Source organism: Scyliorhinus torazame, chromosome 1, assembly GCF_047496885.1.
Source record: "Scyliorhinus torazame isolate Kashiwa2021f chromosome 1, sScyTor2.1, whole genome shotgun sequence".
NCBI classification, from domain to species: domain Eukaryota; kingdom Metazoa; phylum Chordata; class Chondrichthyes; order Carcharhiniformes; family Scyliorhinidae; genus Scyliorhinus; species Scyliorhinus torazame.
Window position 1 is genome coordinate 186,287,387 of NC_092707.1, and position 13,353 is coordinate 186,300,739.

At 41.5% G+C, this 13,353-nt stretch overlaps 1 protein-coding gene across 1 annotated transcript in view; it reads right to left on the reverse strand.

Moving 5' to 3' along the window:
• Positions 1-13,353, reverse strand: part of csmd2 (CUB and Sushi multiple domains 2) — a 995,459-nt gene that overhangs the window by 864,758 nt on the left and 117,348 nt on the right. Inside the window, exon 4 of the mRNA XM_072502405.1 lies at positions 9,843-9,930. Coding sequence (XP_072358506.1) covers positions 9,843-9,930 — 88 coding nt within the window. The remainder of the gene's footprint in view (positions 1-9,842; positions 9,931-13,353) is intronic.

Consider the following 13,353-nt stretch of genomic DNA (forward strand, 5'->3'; position numbering starts at 1 on the left):
GTGGAACTATGGCCTTAGATTGCACGTCATGAAGCAGAATCTGTATCAGCCCAGAGAGTATGACTGTTAGAAAAACCCTTTAAATAGGATTTAACTCCAAGAGGAATGCCACTATCAATATTGTTCACTTCATGGCAGTTCTGTTGTCTCTGAGTGAGAAGATTACAGGTTCAAATCTCACCATAGCACTTCAGCTCATGATCGAACATACAAGCCAGCACTAAAGAAGTGGCACTTTTCAATTGAGACTTTTAAGAGCGGCTCCATCTCCCCTTTCAGGTAAGTGTAAAAAGTCCCATTGTCCTATCTGAAGAAGTGCAGGAGAGTTTTCCCAGTGTCCTCAAACATCAATATCATAAATGTTCCCAGTTTTGCAGTGCTGGCGAAGGTGAGAAGACGGACGTGCAGCTTACCAGCACATGATATAAATTAAAATCTGAGGCATAGCTCATGCCATCACACTGTCCGGAGGGAGGGGTGTGTTTTGTTTTGTTTTGGGGGGGGGGGGGGAAGGGGCGTGGAAAAAGCCGGCAACGCTGAGAATGCCGAGTTCCTGGCACTGTCCCCTGGCATTTCCTGATAGTGCCAGGATGCCAGGGGCAGTGTCAGGATACTGTCGGGCCATGTTTATTTCCCACCCCCCATCCTTTGGGGGGGGGGGGGGGGGGCTATATGTACCCATATGCCCCTGGTGAGTTCCCTTCACGTGTTTCACATTTTAAAAAAACAGTCAGAAACCTCACCAGCGTGATGTTACATCGGTGAGAGGTCGGTTCCTAATGTGGGGGGACGATATGGTGGGGAAGCCCACTAATGATGTTTAAATGTATTGAAATGAGGTTCCTGACGTTCCTGGGTGGCAACCTCATTACATCACTGGTGGGAGGCGGGGAAAATCAGAAAATGAGATCTCATTATGTGCGCGATGTAACGAAATGGCAACAAAGTGCCAAAGCGCGTTTAGCTGCGTGTTTCCCAATTTTAAATGGTGCCTGATCTCTGGGCCCCCGAGGTGACCCTCGATATCCCCCCCACCCTCCCAAACCCCAACTCACAATGAGGGGTTGCAGCCCCCCCCCCCCCCTTCCCCCGTCAACACCTGTAAAGGGCACCCCCACCCCTATCCCCTTTCGCCACAGCTCAAAATGCCAGCTTGGCACCTTAGCAGTGCCAACCTGGATCCTAACAGTGCTCCTGCTAGCCGGTAGTGTCACCTGGGCACCTTGGCTTTTCAGGCACAGCGTGGCCACTCAATTGTGTTCTTTAACTTTGGAGTACATGAGGCCAAACAATTTTAAAGCCTGCTGGTTGCATAGCACAGGATTCTGGAAATTGAATCTCCTTAGAAGCAAGAAACTTAGCCCTTGCCCACTTCATTTCTAATTTACATTTTGGAGAATACAACATTAGAAAAAGCTCTCCCATACCCCAGAACATATGCAACGCAGCTTGAGGAACCATGAAGGAAAAATTCTCTCCAAACAATGGGCAGTACAGTAACACAGGACTGAACTTTCCCAATGCATTAGGAGCATGCTAGGAGGCAGGAGGGCTGGTAATATGTTGGGACTTGGCATCGGGAGGGAGCAAGGCAGCAACTCTAGTGTTTTGGCTGTGCCAAGTGAGCCACTTAAGTAGTCACTTAAGGGCCCTTCCTGGTTCCACTGGAGGGCCCAGCATTGTGTGGAGAGATTGCCAGATTAACCCTGGTGTCTTGCCAGCAGGCCATGGGGTGGCGGCTGATGGAGGCACCCACCTATGGCAATGGCTACCCCCTGCACTGCTGGTGCACCATGAGCCCTACGAGCAGCTGCCTCTCCCTCTCCCCCAATTGCCAGGGCTGGTCTGCTGATGCTGACCTACTGCCAGACTTTCTTAGACATTGGTAATATGCTGTCCTGGGTCCAGGCTCCTGCTTTCAGCTCTGGCAGTGAGCAGGACTTTCAGGTAAACAGAAAACTCACTCCATTGTTGTGAAATTTGCATACCTAATGTATTTAAACAAAACGATCGTAGATCAGTGTCAAAACATGCATGTTTTGTTTACATCAAAGAATGTGCATGCAACTTTGCTCCTTTCTTGAAAATAAGACAAATGGACTGATGTTAACATTTTTAATTGAATGCATCGTAGTTACATACAGCTGGAACAAATTTCACTAAAGTCACCACATCCATTATTGTTGGACAATATTATGGAATGTCTGGAATTATAGATCAAGGACATTATATTTATCATAGAATTTACAGTGCAGAAGGAGGCCATTCGGCCCATTGAGTCTGCACCGGCCCCTGAAAAGGGCACCCTTCCCAAGCCCACACATCCACCCTATCCCCATAACCCAATAACCCCACCAAACTTTTCTGTTTGGACACCAAGGATAATTTAGCAAGGCAAATCCACCTAACCTGCACATCTTTGGACTATGGGAGGAAACCGGAGCACCCGGAGGAAACCCACGCACATACGGGGAGAACGTGCAGACTCCGCACAGACAGTGACCCAAGCCGGGAATCGATCCTGGGTCCCTGGAGCTGTGAAGCAACCGTGCTAACCACTGTGCTACCATGCTTCCCACAAAGGAATTATTCTACAAAGGAATTTAAAGGCCAAAAGTCAGAAACTTTCTGTGGCAACTTCGTTCTGACTGGATTTCTGAAGGCTGTTCAGAGTCAATATTTTATCACAAGTTTCCACATGAAACTCTCCACCTGAGGCAAGATGCTACTTTGTTCCAAAAGAAGAGCCACTGGAAGCCCAGAACATGCCTTAGTTTTAAAGGCTGGTCTTTATTTTCTGTTTACCTCAGGGCACCCTATAGCACTTCACACAAACTGTCACCTTTGCAGGCAGGGCGAATCTACTATGAAGCTAATGAAGCTTAAGCTTCAGGGTCCCTAATCCCGGAGGGGCCCCAGAAGCAACTTTAGTCCACATTGCTTAAAAATTTGGGGTCTACTGTATGAGAAGGTTTTTTAAAAAAAAATAATATTAATAATATAGTGTAATTCAATACAAAATAATAGTTAAAATAAAAATTAAAAGGTTATTAAAGTATCATGTAGGCGAGCCGTAAATGAAAATCATTCAAATTAAGGATGTTTCATTCTAAATATATTTAATATAAAATAATTATAAATAATTTAAAACACTATTAACATTTGACAGAAATACAAACAGTAGATGACGTGTCGTAACAAAAAAGGGGAGCCGTTGAAAAGGCAATCACAATGCTAACGTGAATTTTCAACGTGATAGCACTCGTGATAGCGATCTGAACAAGAATTTTTTTCAATAAAGTGTTCATAAGGATACAATATTCTAATTACCCCTACTCAAAAATAAATATTATATTTGGAAAAGTAAGGTAAATAATAAAAGTGAAATAGTTTTGATTAGCCTAAGCCTATTGTTTTTATGAAGAGGTGAACGGAAGGTAGGCTACGACCGCATAGCCTAGGCTAACACTATGGGCGAAATTCTCCTACCTGCCCCGCCACATTTCTACCCCGACCGGCCGGCGGGAGTCTCCGTAACACCGGCCGGTCAATGGGGTTTCCCCTTGTGGGGCAGCCCCACGCTGTCAGGAAACCCCCGGGCGCCGTCAAAACGGAGACTCCCGCCGGCGGAGAATGACGCCCTATATTACAAGTATTTATGAAAAAGTAATAAAAGGGTGAATTTGTGTTAAATTACAGGTGTTTATTATGAAAAGTGTTCAATTAATGGTAAAATTGTGTTACATTACCTTAGCCTATGAGTTTTGATGGCCTAGTCTTGCCTAACTTAGTCTAGCAAGAAAGTCAAATAAAAATACGGTGGATCAGCAACTTGAAGAACAGATGAGAAGCACTGAAGTACTGAAAAGAGTTGTAGCTGTTAGAAAGTTTTTAAGTGAAAGAGGTTTGGCATTTAGAGGTCATGAAGAGAAGTGGGGCTCACCAAATAATGGAAACTTCATGGGGGCCATTGAACTTATTGCAGAGTTCGACCCATTTTTACATGAACATCTCGAGAAATGTAAAAATGAAAAAGTAAATGCTACTTACCTATCCAAACCCATGTGTGAAGAATTGATAGAAATCATGGGGAAACATGTGCAAGATGAAATTGTGAATCAAATCAACAACCTAGACACCAAATACTACTCTATTATTGTTGACTCTACGCCTGACCTGACACATGTTGACCAGCTGGTAATTGTGGTTCGATACTGCTATAATGGAAAACCCTGTGAGAGATTTTTACCGATAGAAAACCATTCATCCACGACCTTGTTCAACAAAATACAACAAGTCCTGGGTGAACATAAGCTTTCACTTGAAAATATCCGTGGTCAGTCCTACGATAATGCATCTCACATGAAGGGCTCGGAGAGAGGGCTGCAAGCACTCTTTAAAAACATTAACAGGTATTCAGACTATGTACCATGTGCAGCCCATTCACTTAACCTTGTTGGAGGAAAGGCAGTGTCTACTGTACCTGAAGTTGTTGACTATTTTGGCATTTTGCAGGAGCTGTATGTTTTCTTTTCTGGATCCCCACGAAGATGGGGGATTCTAAACACACAGGGCAATCTACATTCTTCTCTGAAGAGCTTAAGTGTAACTAGATGGTCTGCACTCTAGGAAGCAGTCCGGGCAATTAAAAATGGATATATGGGTATTTTACAAACTCTCAAACATATTTTTGAAGACTCAGAAGAGAAGCCTGAATGTAAACGAGATGCAAAGAATTTATACCACAAGTTGGTAAAGCTGGAATATGCTATTTTAACAGTCGTTTGGGAAGAAGTGCTGGAGCGTTTCAACAAAACAAGTAAGAAACTCCAAACTCCTGTTTTTGATGTATTTGAAGGTATCTTCTGCTCTCATCTTTACTTTTGTTTGTTAAAGAACTCAGAGAAAATTCAGCCGATAGGATTGCACACTACGAATCAGAAGCAAAAGGTTTGTGTGAAGATATCACCTCAAGTTATTCTGATGCTTCCAAACGCATTGTTACAAGGACATTTTCAGATGGAACAAGTGGTATTGCTTCTTTGAGAGGAGCTGACAAATTTAGGATAGAAGTTCCATATCAACTCTATGACTGCTTGATAATCCAGTTTCGCAAGAGGATTGACCCATATGAGCAGATTGCGAAAAGGTTCAAGTTCCTCTCAGAATTGGTGAACAATTCTAAAATTGATGAGGACAGTATTAAACTTATAATATTGTATTACAAAGATGATATTGACCACAAATTAGTAAACGAGTGTTATCAGTTCAAAGCACATTTGCACCTTAGGAAATCCCAGACCACAGAAGAAAACACGCCATCTAAAATGCAATGCGCAGAAGTTCTTCAGCTTATTTGTGAGCAACACCTAATTGAAGTGTTCCCCAATATTACAACTGCGCTTAAGCTGTACTTGACAATACCTATCACGGGCTGTGAAGCAGAAAGGAATTTTTCAAAGCTATCCTTTCTAAAGAACAAATTTCGGTCTACCATGACTGAAGAGCGCTTAAATTCTTTATGCATATTGTCTCTAGAAAATGACATTGCAAGGAAGCTCTCATATGACAAAACTGTACGTGAATACATTGCTGGAAAAAACAGAAAAGAGAGTAGTATGTATTCTCATAGGTGTCTAAAATAAAAGATTATATTGACTGTGGTCTTTTCTATGTTTTATTTCATCATTCTATGATGCATCATGCATGTATATAACATTTCCCTAATTTTCATCCCCCCATAACTCGAAAACTATAAGGCATAGGAAATCTTTATTCACACCAGTGACTTTGACATGTGAGATAATCCAGTACAGCAATTTTAATCAAAATCTGAGATGTAGTGGTTACTTTTTAAAAAAATTTGTGGTGATCTGTCGTGGAACAACCCCATCGAAGAAGATAACAGTGGTTACCCAGACCTCGTTGCTGGTTGCGAAGGGGTCCCCATAACAGTTCAAGCTTCAGGGCCCCAAAAATGCTTCTCAAGTCGAATAGCTGATTAGATTCTTCCTTCTTTCTGAACTTTCTAGATTATGCTTGCTAGTTTACTGAAGCCAATGACCTGGTGCCATGTTCTATTACTCTGTGGTAATATGTCGTTACTCTTTGATTTATATTTCCAGAATGGTCTGATGGTCTGATTCGCAAGAAACCACCAATCTTCAACTCAAAGTAAAATAGATTTAATGAATAACAAATTGATTAATGTTGAATTTGTTCACTCTTGCAGAACTAGAACTAGTGATTAAGTAATTCAGAATAAAGTCTTGACTATTGAACTACATGTGCTAACCATGCTATTATCTATCTCTCTAACACTCTGCTGTCTAGTCACTCCTGGTTCGTAGAGACCCAAGATCCTTTGAGTTCACATATTTATACATGAATCTAGTGCTGCCATCTAGTGGTTGTCTTACACTATTTATGTAGTCATTAACCCTTTATATATCTCTACATATACATATCACTACAGCACAGTCTTGCATTTTCAGAAACCCTCTTGAAGCTGAACCTGCAAGTTAAAAATTTTGACCAGGAATCCACTTTTCCAGATCAACCACAAAATTGAGGACGCTAGAGAACGAGATTTCTTACATCCATGATCATGCCAGGTCTGGATAAAAAGATAGAAGCTGAACAAGTTAATGTACAGCTTTATTCAGCAGGCCTGACAGATGATAATATAATAGCTAGACAAGGAAACAATAATAATAATCTTTGTCACAAGTAGGCTTACATTAACACTGCAATGAAGTTACTGTGAAAAGTCCCAGGTCGCCACATTCCGGACCTGTTCGGGTACACAGGAGGAGAATTCAGAATACGCAAATTACCTAACAGCACGTATTTCTGGACTTGTGGGAGGAAACCGGAGCACCCGGAGGAAACCCACACAGACACAGGGGGAATGTGCAGACTCCACACAGACAGTGACCCAAGCCGGGAATCGAACCTGGGACCCTGGCGCTGTGAAGCAACAGTGCAAACCGCTGTGCTACTGTGCCACCACACAAATTATCTGTAAAATTTGATGAATTTTTAACATCATTCAACACTTCTTTTAACCTCAGAGGTACTCCTTCCCTAACAGCACTATAGATGTACTTATGTCACATGGATCTCAGCAGTTCAAGAAGGCAGCTTCACCATCAGCTTCTCAAGGGCAGTTATGTTGGCCTAGCCAATGACATCTAATCCCACAACTGAATAGAAAAAAGTAACACAATTCTTCAAAAAAATAAATTTAATAAATGTCACCAGCAGCTTCCCGGAGAACCTGTCAACTCCCTTCATGGATGAGCTGTACAGAATGGCTGAAGGCTGTGATTACAGTGACCTGAAAACTTATCGAATCAGGGAAAGGCTGGTTGTAGGCATGACAGACATGTTTCGAGTGAAGGCAGATCTAATCCTTGAGAAAGCCATCCAGATTGTCAGGCAATCTGAATCAGTTTGCAGTTCAGATCCAAGTTAAGGGAAGAAAGCAGACTGTGGTACAAAATAAACCCCATTGTCCAGTTAGTGAAACAGTACAGAAATAGGGGCGTGATCCTCCGGCCACGCAGCGCCTGAAAAGCAGCTCGCCGTGGTGCAGTGCGGCTGTTGAAAGCTGAGAGACCCCATTCACAGGATCTACCTGGCCTGCAACCCCTCGAGAGATTCAACGCAATCTTTTTGGCAAATCTACATAGTAGAGCGAGGCAGTAAGCCTCACACTAATGTACAGATTCCAAGATACCTCAGGCTTTAGGATTCTTTGCCTCGGGGACCACGGACAAGCGCCGTTTGGTACTGGTCCCCACAAACGGGGACCAGATGGAATGGCACTTGTTATTGGAGGCCCCCAGCTGCATGTGCTTTGGGCAGGCTGGTATCCTGACACTGCTGCTATCTGGGAAGCTGTGTAAATCCAAAACATCAAAAATGCACAGAAGGTTGAGACAGCACATCAAGAGCACAGACAGCGATGCTTTTTGGGTGTTGTAAAAAATCCTATATTTTCGTTCTGGAATGCAGACATCTTGGTTAATGCCTATACCACCAATTTGAAATTCAGACATGGGAGCCAGTGTTCTGGTTCTATTGAGAGAACCATGGTTGAGACAATTCTGGCTATGAAAAGCAGACACCACTTCATTGGCCTGGGGGAATTTGATGTCCAGTCGCCACTAAGGTATGGCGGCAAACAAATCTCCGGTTTGATGTATGTCATCCATTATAATTTTTTTTCTCCCTTGAGCTGAGATGCCCATGCAGCCCTGAATCTCCTCAAAATGACAGAAGATGTCAAAACAACCACTGTTGTAAATTATGCAGAACTATAGGTTCCCAAGAGCTCGAGCAAGATTCTCTTGATTCTTTCTAAATTGTCCTCTCTCTTTTTGAAGAGCAGGTTTATCTACTTTCATTACAGGTGCCAGACTAGCTAAGCACGCAGATGGTTATGACAACACCTCGATAACAGCCAAAAGAGGAACCAGCAATGAGTGGAGCCCCAACCTTTGGAGAATTCACCCCAGTATTTTTTTGTTTCCGGAACTGATAATTTGAATGGTTGGTGATATTTCTCAAGTTATTCATATTGGATCATCTTTTTAGGATTTTGCGAGAATTTTCAAAAATCTATCAGAAAAGAATTGTGCTAGCCCAAATTTTGTTGTCAAAGTGGCCGATAGCACTCATTGGTATTTTTGATCAAATGCCACAGCAACTTCTGGTGGAGGAAAGGGGGATGCTCTGCAGGATCTTGAAAATGGCATCTCCTGTACCGCTCTCTATTTAAGAATAGCGTGAAGGTTCTTCAGCTGTAAAGTAGAATGGTATTTTACATTTTCTTCCTATCTTTTTCCTCTCTCTCAATCCAGTCCTACATTTGCTCTCCATAGTTTTCTTTTCTGTACCTTATTTTATATTGAACTTACTTTATATTTTATATTCAATATTTTGGAGTAGTTAATTTTAGAATGGTTAGTTAAGCTGGTGCGGAATTGCTTATCCCGTTCATACAGATTCCACATGCCTTATTGAGAGTGCTGTACTCTTTTAATGTCATACTTCCACCGACTTTCAGGGCAAAATATCACCGACATGACATGGACAAATGTAATTGACGGTTGTTTGTGTTGGTTGGCCTCTTACAACAATTTTTGGGCCAATATAATCTTTTTCCTTCTTGGTTGGAGTTATTTTTCCCCTTGAAGTTCCTCTTTGAATGTCTTATTTCTACTGTAGAAGGATAGGGCAATGCCCTGTTCCCATATATCTGCCAATAATACTCTGCTACTGGACACTAGAAGTCTTTGATGATAATTGAGGTCTTCTCACATTCTGATATTCTTTCACTCACCAGAAAATCACACTTGATCAGTGATGGTTTTCTAGCAGTATTTGTGTTAATGCAACAGCAAAATCTGCATAGTTTTAATGCAGTTTAAACAAGAAAGTTGAACATGAAATTCTTTATTAATTATTAAATGTTAACTTTGAGGCATTTGGCCCTGTACCTTTCCTGCCACGTCAATGTGATTATGATCTGAGTGCATCTTTAGAGATACAAAGAACAGTCAGTGATTCAGACCATCAGAGGTGATATACTTGCAGTGCAAACACTTTCATCAAATATAATACATGTTGGAAATAAAATGGAGCAGTCTTTCCAAATTCAATCTGCCATATTTCACACTTTAATTCTCTGTCTGTCATTGCATTCTCTCTGTCTTGAATGAAGTGAACAGATTCTGCATTGAAATCAATCTTAAAAAGAGTTCTGAAATAACCGTTCAGGTCAAATATTTCATGCATGCACAGAACCTGCTGACTGCAATCCAGGAGTTTCTTACCTGAAATCCGAACCTGTTCTTTTACCCCATTCAGGAACCCCTGGGTCAGGACACATATTATATCCTTGTGCCATCCCTGCTTGAGTTACTACAAAAGAAAAATCGATAACATTAAGTGAACACTTTGCACATATCAATTTTGTCAATGATCTACCTTCCAATTCCTCCAGACAATGACCATTAATTTCTTAATAGGATATTACAACATTGCTCTGGAGCCGTGTCCGCAATAGATAACATAGAACATACAGTGCAGAAGGAGGCCATTCGGCCCATCGAGTCGGCACCGACTCACTTAAGCCCTCACTTGCACCGTGTCCCCCTAACCCAATAACCCCTCCTAAACTTTTTGGATACTAAGGGCAATTTAGCATGGTCAATCCACCTAACCTGCACGTCTTTGGACTGTGGGAGAAAACCGGAGCACCCGGAATAAATCCACGCAGACACGGGGAGAACGTGCAGACACCGCACAGACAGTGACCCAGCGGGGAATCGAACCTGGGACCCTGGCGCTGTGAAGCTATGGTGCTAGCCACTGTGCTACCACGCTGCCCAAAATAAAATAACTTGGAACACCAACTCTTACTGGAAAATTAAATAATGGTTCATTTGTTATTTAACCAATATGCATTAAAAAAAATTATTTCTTCATTCTTTTGTTTAGAATATATTATTCTCACACTGCATAAATCTCTGCGATGCGGGAATATGTATATTTATTCAATTTATTAAGCAAAATTTCCATGTTAAGTTTGACCTTGCAACATCAGACAGTTTTAAAAAAAATTGCACTCAGACTTGTTGGTTATGTTATTGATTCAAGGTTATTTAATTTTACATGGTAGTGTAATATTCAATTGTGCACAATTTTGACAGCATCATTAATCCATGTGAAGTAGAACAGCTGACAGCAAGGCTAAAAATATAGTACAATTAAATCGAAGACACACAATATATTGCAACGCCAAAGAAAGTTAAATCGCTAGATTTTGGCAACTGCATTGCTATCATGGAATTGTGGAAGCCGGAAATGCAAAAAGCAAAATACTAGCAATGCCAGTCTGCAAAAGGCCCTGGACAACAACAAAAAAACCTCTCTCTCTGTTCTGTTCAGATGCTGCTCGACCTACTTTGTCTTTCCAGCAATTTTTGATATTCTAAGCTATATATGAATTATATGACTGATAATAAAGGTATTTTTACTTATTAAAATAAAACAATAATTAAATGAAACTAAAGAGTGAACACTGTAATAACTAACTTCACCAGTCAGTTTTATCAGCCCCTTCATTTACAGAATTGGTTGTTATCATAGTTATTATGCGTTTGTCAAAATTTGTGCATTGCACAGGATGTACAAATATACATCAGAATACAACTATACTAATTTTTAAAACCACATTGTTGTCTGGTAAAGTTGTCTGGAAATACACACAGCGGTATTCACACTGTAATAACAGTGGTGTCATTAACGGTGCATCGCCTGAAATGTATTGACATTTAACTAAAATAACAGACAAAGACAGACCTTCTGTGGGGTTCAATTTTTGCTGGAAGCCAACATTTTGCAAGATTATAGAATGGGGTAGTCGTAGAACTTGAGTTTGTCCAACCAACTTCCCCGTACAGTGAGTGATGCTGCTCTGTCACGTCTACATATTCAGGTGTGAAATTGAAGCTTTAGAAAAATTATCAAGGCAATCAGTGGTAAGACACAAAGAACAATGTTATAAGCTTTTAAAAATTAAATGAAAACCATAGCTCCATCCTGCAAAATGTTGGTTCCCGGCATTCATTGTCAACAATTGCAATGTCAAAGTGAAGATTCCAGAGAATAGGTTTAGTCATGAAATGTTTAGACAATGCTAACACAACTTCAGCACAGTATTGGCAGCATTGCAAACCTGAGAAGAAAATAAAAATCCCATTGGCTTGAATATGTCAGGGCCTTTCCTGTTGATTCCCTTATTTTCCATTTCTTTTATTTTGCTGTTCTCAGTTTTGATCCATGAATGTTTAATGAACTTTAAGTCGAGCAGAAGAAGTGAGGAACTCAAAAGTTACTAAATTAGACTGTGCAAGCTTTTGAACAGCAGAACTCAGACATTTTGGCACCCGAGAGGTTGGACAGATTTGGTTCGATTGGTTGGCTGGTGGCCAATGAATTGGTCAAAAGACCATGTTCTGCCCAGCAATAGGCCGTGATTGGGTCCTACCCAAGTATGATGGTTTTTAGAGAACCAATAAAAGGACAGTCTGGTCCTGGACGCTCACCAAAGAAGTTATGAGTCTCTCTCTATCTCTCATTTTTCCAGAAAAGCTGCATAGCTGTTGGATTTCTGAACCTACAGAGATCAACAACAAGAACAAAGAAATGTACAGCACAGGAACAGGCCCTTCGGCCCTCGAAGCCCGTGCCGACCATGCTGCCCGACTAAACTACAATCTTCTACACTTCCTGGGTCCGTATCCTTCTATTCCCATCCTATTCATGTATTTGTCAAGATGCCCCTTAAATGTCACTATCGTCCCTGCTTCCACCACCTCCTCCGGTAGCGAGTTCCAGGCACCCACTACCCTCTGCGTAAAAAACTTGCCTCGTACATCTACTCTAAACCTTGCCCCTCTCACCTTAAACCTATGCCCCCTAGTAATTGACCCCTCTACCCTGGGGAAAAGCCTCTGACTATCCACTCTGTCTATGCCCCTCATAATTTTGTATACCTCTATCAGGTCGCCCCTCAACCTCCTTCGTTCCAGTGAGAACAAACCGAGTTTATTCAACCGCTCCTCATAGCTAATGCCCTCCATACCAGGCAACATTCTGGTAACTCTCTTCTGCACCCTCTCTAAAGCCTCCACATCCTTCTGGTAGTGTGGTGACCAGAATTGAACACTATACTCCAAGTGTGGCCTAACTAAGGTTCTATACAGCTGCAACATGACTTGCCAATTCTTATACTCAATGCCCCGGCCAATGAAGGCAAAGATCCTGGATAAACTACAGTGAAAACCATGACAGGCTGTAAGCAGAAACCTCAAACTGAAAGACTAGGCTGAAGGAAGGTGTGCTCGGAGACAGCCATCTGAAATAAAGACTCTTATCCTTTTACATTCAGCACTTTTTGACACCCCTCCATTTTTTTGTCGTCTTGTGTGTGTGTTTAGAGGATCGGGGGGTGGGGGGGGGGCGAATTAAAGAGGGGGGGTTAAGAATTAGGTAACAGTTAACCAGTTGTATTTTCTGCAAATGTCATTGTAGTTATTGTTATTAATAAAGATTAATTGTGTTTAAATTTACAAACCTGGTGATTGTGGTTATTGGGCAGCCAAGGGCCAAAGACTTTGGATGTTTTTCTAAGAATTAGTTGTTATTTCAATTGTGTTGCAACTCCGGGTTAAGTGGGGCTGGAATTGACCATGCACTAACCCAGAGGGTCATAACAACAATGAGTAAACCAATTTTGACTGAAAAGGGAAAAATAGGAATACAAAAATCATAAACCCC